At 43.1% G+C, this 12,051-nt stretch overlaps 2 protein-coding genes across 2 annotated transcripts; both read right to left on the reverse strand.

Annotated features, from left to right (window-relative positions):
- Window positions 1-1,193: 1,193 nt before the first annotated feature.
- On the reverse strand, window positions 1,194-4,912 carry LOC121620048 (coagulation factor XI-like). The gene is made up of 9 exons (XM_041955986.1): window positions 4,852-4,912; window positions 4,463-4,619; window positions 3,859-3,979; window positions 3,625-3,770; window positions 3,378-3,499; window positions 3,147-3,279; window positions 2,631-2,737; window positions 1,618-1,777; window positions 1,194-1,353 (listed from the first exon to the last, which is right to left on the reverse strand). The coding sequence occupies exons 1-9, from the start codon at window positions 4,910-4,912 to the stop codon at window positions 1,194-1,196; spliced, it is 1,167 nt and encodes a 388-aa protein (XP_041811920.1).
- Window positions 4,913-7,374: 2,462 nt separating this feature from the next.
- Window positions 7,375-10,863, reverse strand: LOC121619891 (plasma kallikrein-like). The gene is made up of 9 exons (XM_041955827.1): window positions 10,729-10,863; window positions 10,421-10,577; window positions 9,406-9,515; window positions 9,149-9,311; window positions 8,804-8,922; window positions 8,583-8,715; window positions 8,149-8,255; window positions 7,881-8,040; window positions 7,375-7,733 (listed from the first exon to the last, which is right to left on the reverse strand). Exons 1-9 carry the CDS (start codon window positions 10,787-10,789, stop codon window positions 7,616-7,618), a joined length of 1,128 nt encoding a protein of 375 aa, XP_041811761.1. The 5' UTR covers window positions 10,790-10,863; the 3' UTR covers window positions 7,375-7,615.
- Window positions 10,864-12,051: the final 1,188 nt, after the last annotated feature.

Raw genomic sequence — 12,051 nt, forward strand, 5'->3', positions numbered from 1 at the left:
CACAAACACAGACACACACAGGCTGGCTGGCACTATTCTAGCCTCTGAGTGGAGGAGCCAGAGTCACCACCACAGCTTCCAGGAAGGACAACCACAGTCACACTGCACTGGCTTTCCCACGGGGGAGGGGAGGCTGGCGGGAGTAGAGAGCAAGGAGGGAAGGGAACGATGGAGAAAGGAGGGAAGTGAGTGAGTGTGTGTGCGAGTGTGTACGTGGGGCAAGGGTGTATGGAATAGACCGGCATTGTGGTTCGAGCTGAATGAGGAAAAGAGGAGGGTTCACTATGCAGGGAGGAGGCAGAAGGGAGGGAATAACGTGCCTGAAATCAGGAAGTGAGAGAGATTTCTCCTCTGTCGTGTGAATAAACTCATCCATGCATTAGTGCTGCATGTTTGATTGGATGATATGTGTGCGATGTAATTTATTGTCTCTGTCCCGTTAAGTAATGACACCATCAGCGTTTAGATTGGTTCACTATAAGCCCTCAATTTTACTCTGTAGTTGTGTCTGTTTTCATGTTTCCATTACAGACTAAATGAATGTTTTCTTCCACTCTCTCCTCCACCCAGACGCACAACCGATACTCAACCTATAACAATTTCACTTTACCTCTTTAGTGAACATCCGTCTTACTTCTCTCTTATTTTCAAAGTGGTGTTGATCATTTCTTCAAATAAATTTGGAAACAGATGCAGTGCGTTCTTTGTTGGTATTTGCTGAGCTCTGAGGAAAACGGACAGCGATCCGTTTGTCTTTGCGATAGCGGTGGCAACAGTAATACCACTTGGAAACACCGGGGGGGGGGGGGGGGGGGGGGGGGGTTGGAAATGATATACTTTTTACTTGGCTGCAATTGCCTGACAGCTTTAGTTACTAGTTACTTTGCAAATTGAGATTTTACACACCAACCATATAAAAGGCTTATAAAATATGATGCTTTGTTATAAATTAAACTACAAAGTGTATGTAAGTGCATACAAGTACAGCTGAAACGATGAGTGAATGAATGTCCACAGGTGACACTGTTCTGCATTTAGGACTTTTACTTTTAATACTTTAACCAAGTACATTTTCCTCATCATACTTTTTCTCAAGTAACATTTTCAATGCAGGACTTTAACTTGCAGCAGAGCATGTAATGTATATATGTATATGTATATAATGCTTTACAGTACAGTATTACTACCTTTACTTAAGTAAAGGATGTGACTGCTTCTTCGAATGTCGGTGTGGTTGGGGCTGGAGGACTCGATACACAGTTCTTCAGGGAGAATCCAGACACAACAGCGGCCAATTTGGAAACTTTAGGAGGAGCAGGCACAGTGATGACACGCTTGAGATAGCATATGCCCCTAGAACACAAAATCAATAACAGCATCATTATCTGCCATAATCTTTAAATTGATTAAGGTTCAAAGTGTGGTTGCAACAGACAGTAGCATCTACTGTTGTGTACTGTTATTATGTCTCGGTTCTTATTTACTGCTGCAGTGCACTTTTACAGAGCCCTGTCTTTTGTTTGTGGTACTGTATTAGCAATGTGCAGTGTTACCTAATGTAGCTTCATCTCTGTTTGACAGTATTGGAGTTTGTGTGTGCATAAACCACAGACATACCTGTGAGAAAGTGCAGGGGAACTGTCAGTGACAAAGGTGTAGAACTGGCAGTTGGGATCCTCAGTACAGGTCCTCTGGCAAGCCTCTGCATCATCCGCCAGCACATCGTGATAGTCAGAACCCCAGAAATCTACACCTGCATGAGTCTCCTTAATCCAGCCTGTTCGTGGAGAGGAACAGGGTTACACCTCTGCTGCTGACTTAACTCCAGAAATTAAACAGTAAAGAGTAATCTGAGATGATAAAAACAGATCCACATTCATATTATTTATTGCCTTTTTTTTTTTTTTTTTTTTACAACATTAGGTTATATAAGAACCAAATGTATCAAAACAGAGGGTTCTGTTATAAATGCTTTTATGGCACTGAGGCCCACCAATCCACTGGAGGAGAGCGTGTCGGTGTCACATTTTGCTTGCCTTGGCATGAAGTGAAGGTGCAGCACCAGCAGGGGGCGATAATGGCAGTTGCAAAGGACAGACATAGTGTAAAGGGTTATACGGTCTGCCTGGGGGTGGGGATCAGGGTAGAGTGGTGGTAGAACAGTTGATCACACATAGGACCCTCAGACAGGAGACCAAGGAGACCAACTGTCATTGCTGATTGTTTGAAGGAAGCAGTTATTTTAAGCCAAGCCATGTTCATTTCCTAAACCTAACCAAGTAGTTTTGGTGCCTAAATCTAACCAAACTACGACCGTCAACAGAAATGTTTCTCAGCAAGCTTTATTCTGAAAGACTATCCAGATGTTGCATATTTATTATTGCTAACATGAGAATGCATTCTCTTCACGCTGAAACAAGGCAAAACGTGACACTGACACAGAGGACCGACGGTCATGACAGTTATTGACTCAAAAAAATTACTTCTACTTGTTTTATGAGGCACAAAGAAACACACACACACAAAGAGCATCAGAGCAGGGTTGGCCTCTCTAAACACCCAAACATCTCAGATGGTCCGTGCGTGCTGAAACTGTGTCAGCAACATGCTTTGGATTTGATGATACATACTGTTGTCAAGCTGACAGAAGCGTGCCGGTAACCCGGATGTGACTCCGTCTCTGGCTTTCACCACCATTTCATTTAGATTGTTCTTCAGGTGGCACGTGAAGTCACCACTGGAAATAAAAGTTGCCAAGAAATAGTTACAGCTCTGAAGTCCTTGGTAAAAACCAGAACGCTATGTTTTGGTTGAACAGAAAATATACAACCTGTTAACTGATTAGTTTGGTGGTGCTGGTGGGTATATTTGAAAAGAGTCTTTATGCTAAGCTAGGCTAACCGCCTGCTGGCTCTAGTGCCACACTTATATATATTATATGTATTTATATACATATGACATGACTTGACATCCAACTTCATCATTATTTGGCAACCATGGCCCCTCCACACAGAAAAAATATATATATTTTCCTTTTCAGAAAGCAAGTTTAAAATGCTGTATACTGTTTTTCATGGTTAGTGCAAATTAAAAGTAACTGCTAATATTGCTGACAACTGTAATCAAAATGCACCTTCAGTGACTACCTGGCATAAGAGAAGTAGGTGCATTTCGGATGAGCAGTGCACAGAGCAAGACAGTGTTCAGGAGAGGCAGCGTGCAGATTCTCCAGGTTGTTTCCCGGGATCACAGTATTTGGAAATAACTGGGTACGACATGCTGTTAACACACAGATGAAATAGTGAAACAACAGCCTGCAAGATGCTTCCGTGACCAGGGCTGTCTTGTTTACTATGTGTGTGTGTGTGTGTGTGTACCTGTCTCAGACTGCGTTAGAGTCATTTGTATTTTCTGGGAGAATCCGGCCACTAAACCAGCCTCTTTCTTTATCCTAGTAGTCCTCGGTACTGTCCAGCTGAATTTAAGGTGGCACTTATATCTACAAAAGGAAGAAGAAGTGATATTAGCAGGGTTTATACGCCATCACTCCACCCCATTAATCAGAGACTCAAAACTGGTGAGTGTGAACACAGTGCAGTTTAAAACCAAAGTATCCCCTTTCACCTGTAATCTGCTGGTGTAAAGGTTTCATTGAGAAAGGTGAAGAACTGGCAGCTGGGGTCATTTGTACAGGCTCTCTGACACTCCTCATAGTCTGCTGTGAACAAGGTCCGGTAGTCCGCCCCATAGAAGTCCACACTGTGGTACACCTGAGACAGGCAGGGCTCTGGGAGACAGACAGTGAAGGAGAGGGTCACCGCCAACCGCTACATAGCTACTGAACCGATCTAAAATGGCTTTATTCCTACTTGAGTTTGTGTTGCAGGATTTGAGAGATAAGCCAGAGGTGACACCCTGCTGCGAGGTTTGACCTTCGGGCTGTCCAGAGGAACTGGACTTTAGGTGGCAGTGGAAGTGCCTGCGAGGAGAGAAGCAGTACTGAGGTCAGCGATCAACAAATACAGCAGCATGGTGTGTGTGTTCATGAGGCAGCATGATTGCATGCAAAGAAAGACGTGATTCCACCGGGGGATGCATGCAGCGACACAAACGCCCTACAGCACGAGTTGAAAAATTTCAGCTTGAATCAAAAAATTTGCACAAACATGCAGAGAAATAAGGGAAAGGAAGCGAGAATGGAGGGAAATAACAGCAAGAACTGGACTCTCTGATCTCATTCATTCAGCTGATCTGGTCCATGCTAACGTCTACTCAGCTGGGACAGAGCATTGACTGTTTGGGGCGACCAAACACAACAGACGGTCAAGCAGCCAAATTTGCAGCAATGAAAGGCCAAAAGCAATTTAAGATTTATTTCCTGAAAATTATTTTCAATGAAATACTTTACTGCTTCCCATTAAATTACTCCTTTGTATTTACTGCGGCGTGGACGGTAGCGCACCGTTTTTCGTCACCCGAGTCGGGCCGCGTGAAGCTGAAGAAGCGGCAGGCGGGCTGATGGGTGCAGAGCAGCCGGCAGTGTTCGGCATCAGGCGAGTAGAGAAACTCAATCTCTCTTCCCAGCAAAACCACGTTCTCCAGAAACCCTGGACTACATTCTACAGACATGGAAAAGGAAACACATGTAAATGCGCACACGTTCAGACAGATTGTCCCACATGTTAACTAGCAAAACAGACACTTATGTGGTTACACATAGGCAGCCACAAACTGCATGTAGCACAGCATGTGCCTGTGCCTGTCGCTGAGGGTAGAGGTGCTGGATGTTGTACTGATACTGTACGCTGTAAATTTGTGCCGAACACGTAAAACTGACTTGACACGCATTACCTTGACTACTGGAGAGTCCACAGAGGGACAGCAGACCCAAGATGATGACATGTGCTCTCATCTTGCCGATTTCGAGGCCGGTAAAGATTCTTCAAGCTCTGCAGCAGACAAACTGCACCTGCAAGTTGACCGAAGGGTTGTTTTTTTGCAGTCCCCACATTTGTACTTTGTATTATATGAATGATTGTTGACTCTTTTAGTGATTGGTTGGCTTCAAGCCCTGTGCAGCTCTGCCCTGCTGCAATAAAAAAAAAAAAATGAAGATACAGCTTACAAAGAAGATCATTAAGTATGGATATTTTCAATAGTCTTATGCTTAAATAAGCGTGCATACTGTAAGCTGATGTATTACACGGCATTAGTTTTAGCCAGGTGGGCTATATGCTGCTGTAGTGCCATGGAAGCTTTTATAACCTGTTGCTGTGGACAACAACTGGCACAACAAGCATCTGAGAGCTGTTTGCTGTTTCAGAGTCCGGATTAACATCAAGGGGTGGTTGAACTTTTGTGGTGGTGGCAAAATAAAAATCCTTTAAAGCAGGGGTCAGCAAATAATTCAGCCATGGGCCAACGCCGTACAGGGGCTCACAGGCCTACATGACACTGCATCAAAAAGCGACTGGTTGCGTGGATACAACCCAAACATTGCAAGAATCGTGCAAGTAACTTGATTAAATAAGATGAACTGCTTCAAAAGCCCATGTCCTGGATGTAGGATAGGCCTAAGCGTACACCGTATGTCTCAAAAATGTTTTCTTTCAATTTACTTTCAGAATAAAATGTGTTGGTATAACACAGAGCAGATGTCATTTTTAGTCTAGCTAAAAACAACAATGTTTGTGTTACACTATGAGGCTGTTGTTGATCTATCTACGCACACAGAGTGTTTTGGCGTGTTATATTGTTTAAGGGTTTACATTTTCCTCTACATTAGATTGATGAAAAAACCTGGAAAGGTTTCATGAAAACTACAAAAGCGTAAATTCAGCTTTTATCAGGCGCCATATGTTTTTGTTGGAGGGTGTGATTCGGCCCATGTGCTGCATCCACTGCTACGCTATAAAGTCTCAAACCCAATGTGACTACATCTGTTGTGTTCAGCAGTTCAAAAGACCCAAATGCAGGACGCTCAGGTGAGCAGGTTGCAGAGGAAAAAGCGAGTTCTGATAGCCAAAGCTGAATCCAAATAAACCAAACCGGCATGCAAAATCTGCAGGAGCAGACTGAGGTGAAATAAAAAAAAACAAAGATGATATACAAATAGCAAACTAATAAGAAACCAGTCTAACACAGGCAGGGAACAAATGCAGGAGGAGGGCGCAAAAACAGACCTACAAGTGACTTAATACACAGAGGGAAGGCTAACGAGGGACAGGTGAGACTGGTCTACAATCACAAAGGGTGGGAAAGAAAGGCAGGAAGCAGAACAAAGCACACCACATGAGGACAAACTCTTTCAACATAAAACAGGAAATAACCAAAGTAAAACCCAAAACCATGACAACACCCAGTCAGCTAAATCTGAATAGACATCTCTCTCTGTTGTGGCCCGCTGTCCACACTGAGCGCTGCTTTTCAGACCCAGAAGTGTCTCAGAAACACTCATCACCATGGATACATATGAAAGCACTGGCCTTTCATTTCATTGTGGACAAGGAAAACAGCTTTTCCACAATAACAGTGTACTTGTATGCCTGCTCAGACATGCTTGAGGCTCAGTAAACTGTATGTTTTCGGAGTATTGGTGTTGTATTGTGTGTGTGATTACAGCTGGAACAATTTGAGTTCATGTTTTGTGTGTATTGTGTTTTGCCGACAGAGGACTGAAGGTACAAAAACAAACTGGAGACAGCGAGTGGTTGATCCATAGCTATGACAACAAAGGGGGGAGACACACACCAGACTTAGCAATAATACACTGAAATTTATTCAAGGAATAATAATAAATCCAATGAGGTGTGACAGTTTGTGTCAGTGATGTATCAATGGTTCGACTGCGGTGGTTAATATGAGGCGCATATGGTGAGTGTAAAACACTCTTAAAGGGCTTAGGAACATTGGCCAGATGTTCCCAGTTACCACAGTTACACACACACATACGCACACACACACACACACACCACAAGACCAAAGCAAAGGATGCCGGGGCCACATACATATAGTTTAGCGGCCTCTGCTGTCAAAACTGCACCAGTGCGGGAAACAAGGACGAGCAGCATGGACGTGGGTTCATTCCCCTCAACTAAAATGTAAACACCGAAGATCCAAAGTTCAAATTTGCTGTTAGAGAACTGACTTTTCAAATTTGCTTTATTGCTTTTGTTTACAGAACAAAAAGAATAATCCTCACCTTAAATTGCATAGAAATGATGCGAGGAAATTACCGCCCACTGCCACAGAGCAGGTGCATATATTTATGTAAAACATGATACGAGCTGCAGTGGTGCAATGCAATGCATGGTCACACATTACACGCTAGAAATGGTCAATGTGTCATCTGAACTGAGTGGATTTCAGAGGTCTTGGGGACTTGCTGGTAGATGCTTTGGACCGAACTAAATATAGAAAAGAGGACGTTATGTGAGGAAGCGAGGGTAGTATTGAAACAAATGAGAAAGCATCACAGGTGTTCATGAAAATAGTCATTTACACAGATTGCTTACTGCTGTATCTTTTATTGGATTATATATGGATTACACTGATGTTGAGTACACTGATTATGCATGGATTATGTGTTTATTTCTGTATGCAGGAATTGCTGGATTCAAACGATGATTTTGTAATAACAGTTCTTCAGGGAGAAGCCAGACGCGACATTGGCCAGTTTGGTAACTTTAGGAGGAGCGGGCGCGGTGATGACGCGCTTGAGATAGCAGTGTTGCCTGGAACATGAAATCAACAACAGCACCTTCAGTGATGTACCACGATGGATTTTATGTAAAACACAGAAACACACCTGTAACATGTGACTGAGGATTACTTTCAGTGTCACACGGTTTCTGGAAACTGAATTATATGGCATACCGTACCTGAGAGCAGGGTTACTGATCCTGTCAGTGATGTAGCTGTAGAACTGGCAGTTGGGATCCTCGGTACAGTTTCTCTGGCACGCCTCAACGTCGTTCGTCTGAAGATAGCGTATGTCAGAATGTGGGAAATCTATTCCTACATGAGTCTGCTTAATCCAGTCTGTTGGCAGAGGGGAACAGGGTTAGACTGCTGCTGCTGCTCAAACTGCACAATCAGTTGAGTGATTCCAAAGTTTTGGTTGGAGGAGATTTGGTGCACGTTACATACTGTTATCCAGCTGACACAAGCGTGCCGGTAACCCAGATGTGATTCCTCTTACAGCCTTGCGGACCATTTGATTTGGATTGTTCTTCAAGAAACATTTTAAGGCATAACTGAAACACAGGTGAGTGCAGGTAGAAATGTTGGAATAAATGGTGCAGAAAGTGGCGCAAATATCAGACGCTGCCCCAAACCTTTTTTCACCTATCCAATCACATCAAATGTAGCACAACTGGGAGGAAACTGGCAACAGCAGATGGTTAACATATCGTCAGCAGACTTGCAAGGTCAAAGACGAACTTGATATTTAGACTTTCTCATCCCACACTGTTATATTGTTGTATATTAAAGCATTTGATAACCTTCCCCTATGTCCTATGCAAAGCACTGTTGTCACTGCGGCTGTTCCTTTGCATAACACAGATGACAGCACACTGTACCTCATGTAGGAGAAGTAGGTGCAGCGTGGGTGAGCGGAGCAGTATGTCTGACAGTGTTCAGGAGAGGCAGCGAACAGGACCTCAATGTCGTTTCCTGGGATGTTGGTGTTTGGAAAAAGCTTGCGCTCGCACACTGTGCAACACAAAGCGGCACAATGAGAAAACCTGCACGGCAGCCTGCAGGATGTCACCACAACCTTTTGCCATGAGTGTTTGATTACCCGCGTCAAAGAATTGCATTGTTTGTATTCTATGGGAGAATCCAGATATTGTTGCATCAGCTCGCCTTATTATGGGTATCCTTGGTACTGTCCAGCTGAATTTAAGGTGGCACTTATACCTAAACACAGACAGAAAAATAACAGCAAGGTAAAGTGAATGGCTACTGCCAGGCTCTGCCTGGCACTGCCACCAAAATGCTGAACTGAAGCTGGCAGCAGTTTGAAGTGCTCAGTTCTTTTCATGTGTGTCTTTTAAAATTACTCGGCCCAAAACCTGCTCACTGACGTTAGTCTCCCTCCAGGCCTTCGTTTAGCATCAAACGTAAAATTCTTCATTTTACCTACCTGATGCTGCCAGGTATAAAAACATGTTCAACAAAAGTGAAGAACTGGCAGGCCGGGTCACGTGTGCAGGCTCTCTGACACTCCTCGTGGTCTGCTGTGAACAAGGTTCGGTAGTCTGCCCCCGGGAAGTCCACGTGACGATACACCTGAGACATGCAGGGCTCTGGCAGACAGGCAGCCCAACAGAGAATAAGTTTCGCCTCATATCATTCATTGTTAATGGTTATCATGGGGGATTAAAGTTGTTATATGCCTACGTGGGTCTGGGTGGCAGGGTTTGAGAGAAAAGCCAGAGGTGACACCCAGGAGTGGAGTCCGAAGGCTGGGCAGTCCAGAGGGAGTGGTCTTCAGGTAGCAGTAGAAGTGCCTGGTGGAGAGAGAGGCAGGTGTGCTGAGGTTTGCAACTGACAGGCTACAAGGCAGGTAGGCGATGGTTTTCAGGCAGCGGTGGTCATGCATTTGTTACTGGAAGAAGCGAACCACTGAACGCGCAATTGATCCCGAGAATCAGTGGTAGAAGTTCATGCTTCAAACTTTCATTGATATAAAGTAGTTAGAATTACCTCCACCTTTACCAGATGCAATCCAATTGAATTTACAATCCAATAATATGATTTATTCTGAGAGGGAAATTTTACTTTTTCGTACTTTCAGTATATTTCATAAGTAAGTTTTACTTGTATTTCTACACTATGTCATCGCTACTTTGACTGGAATTACAGAGCTGAGTGTTCCTTCCACCAGTGCTAAATGATGATAATAATTTTTATATATTATAATTATTCTAAATGTAAATTAGCAAGTGTGCGAAATATCTTTCATTTGAAGTCTTCAGTAAGTTTGGTCCTATCATAATTTTATCTTGTAAAAATATTGAATTTATGTAGTGTAATGTCAGACTTTATATAACATTATAATTATATTTATATTCTGTATATTTATATTTGTGAGAATATTTGTAGTAGAATGTCATATATTTTGGACAAAGAGTGAACTTTTGGAAATATAAAGTGCTAATCTTTACTCTTAAAAATAAATATGTTTGTCTAATTTGCACATTTTCTTGTAGCTGTTTGTAAAATCTTCTGATGAGAGTTAGTTGAGGACTGTTTTGACATTTTGAGCCCAAATTAAGATTAAACGTCATTGAAACTGTTGTGTAGACTGAATCAAAGTGATCAGAAAATACTGTAAGACACTAGAATTATTTTGTGAAAACATTTTCAGTGGAATACTTCCCCCCTCAGTCGTCTTCTGTTGTGGGTTTCGTACCTGTTGTCTCTGGTCCAGTCAGGCCGCAGAAAGCTGAAGAAGAGACAGGAGGAGTACTGGGTGCACAGCTGCTGACAGTGCTCAGCGTCGGGAGAGTAGAGAGTTATTATGTCTGTTCCGGAGAAATTCATATTCACCAGAAGCCTCCGTCTACACTCTGAAGAAATGGAAAAAGAAACAGAGACATATTCACCTGTAATACAAACACCTGGTTAAATAGATTTTGCTCAGGCAGTAAGTGGAAAAACACACACCAGCTCTTACATGATGTGGTTACACAGTGTAAAAAAAAGCAGTGCGTGTGTTACCGAGGCCCAGGGAGAGACTGCAGAGGCCGAGCAGACCCACTAAGACAAAATGTGTCGCCATCTTCTCAGCTCTGAAGCCAGAGAGATTCTTCAATCCTGACTGCAGTCAGCGAGATGCTCCTGCAACTGCACGGATTGTCTAAAAGACAACCACAACTCACACATTTATACTTCTGATTGATTTGCATGACTGATTGTTGACACATTCAGTCATTGGCTGGCAGTAATCACCGTGCACCTGATGTGTAATAACACAGGAATACAAACACACGAGGCAGACCAGCAAGTGGCAAGAGAGAAGAACAAAGCAAATTTGCAATTTTGTGTCCATAATTGTGGAGGAAATACTGATGAAATCAGCCAGTCAGTAATGTATGATACCATCTAAAGAAGTAGGGACAGATTCATGTGGCACAGATCTGAATTCTTTTTTTAACATCAATAACCAGCTTGATTTGAAAGCAGTTTGTTCAAGTCGATGTGATCCGCTGCCAATCACACACGCGTTACCACAATCACATATATGTTGTGTTAGCACACATCATTCCACTCTAACACACACTGCATTACAAGTGCTCCTTCTAAACGGGGGCTAATTAACAAATCAAGGCAAAGCATTTAAAAAAGGAGGCAAAGTCTGTTTTTATTGCTTTTGCATAATGAGTCATTTTCATCTTAAGGAAATACTTCATCATTGTATGTGTGTGTGTGTGTGTGTGTGTGTGTGTGTGTGATCAGGCACAGTGATGACACGCTTCAGATAGCAGCAACGCCTAGAACCTAAACAGCACCTTATTTGCAGTTCACTTGAGGGAAAATATCCCGATTTAATGGGGATTTAATAAATCTGCATCGTAAACACACAGAGAAGGACTGGAGGGAAATAACAGGACATAGGACTAACCCTCGGCAAAACCCGGCTTTGTTTTCTGTCTGGGCAAACCTACGGACTTTATTTGTACTGGGTAACTGGTGCGAGTGTGCGGCAGGGTGTTGTTGGAAAACCATCTCTGAATAAATAACAGCTGAAACTGTAGGTTATCAGAGAGCAAACACGACTAGCAAATACAGAAGGATCTAAGGTAACAAAGAAGTTCATCATGAATTTCTTTTGTTAGCTCTTGGACATTTAGCATTCTAGTCGTCCGGCATGTCTGGAGAGCTTCAGGCCAGTGTGGCGCGTGGCACTGCTCTGTGGATGGCAACGCTGCTTCCTCTGCCTTTTTGTGGGTCAGTTGGAGCAAACAAACACATAAACAAACAATCATCCAGAGAGACCCTTAGCTTCTGTTACTTCAACTTTTACTTTGACTTTTCCCAACT

This window comes from Chelmon rostratus, chromosome 16, assembly GCF_017976325.1.
Source record: "Chelmon rostratus isolate fCheRos1 chromosome 16, fCheRos1.pri, whole genome shotgun sequence".
Classification (NCBI taxonomy): Eukaryota; Metazoa; Chordata; class Actinopteri; order Chaetodontiformes; family Chaetodontidae; genus Chelmon; species Chelmon rostratus.

What these genes read in the sequence shown, in the direction of transcription:
- LOC121620048 (XM_041955986.1), bottom strand. Translation starts at nt 4,912, where the DNA reads ATGAGAGCACATGTCATCATCTTGGGTCTGCTGTCCCTCTGTGGACTC. An exon ending in GACTCGGGTGACGAAAAACG is followed by an intron (nt 3,980 to 4,462) that starts GTGCGCTACCGT and finishes CTCTCCTCGCAG; the next exon opens with GCACTTCCACTGCCACCTAA. An exon ending in CTTCTGTCAGCTTGACAACA is followed by an intron (nt 1,778 to 2,630) that starts GTATGTATCATC and finishes CTCCACGAACAG; the next exon opens with GCTGGATTAAGGAGACTCAT.
- LOC121619891 (XM_041955827.1), bottom strand. Translation starts at nt 10,789, where the DNA reads ATGGCGACACATTTTGTCTTAGTGGGTCTGCTCGGCCTCTGCAGTCTC. An exon ending in CAGTCTCTCCCTGGGCCTCG is followed by an intron (nt 10,578 to 10,728) that starts GTAACACACGCA and finishes CCATTTCTTCAG; the next exon opens with AGTGTAGACGGAGGCTTCTG. An exon ending in ATCAGTAACCCTGCTCTCAG is followed by an intron (nt 7,734 to 7,880) that starts GTACGGTATGCC and finishes TTCATGTTCCAG; the next exon opens with GCAACACTGCTATCTCAAGC.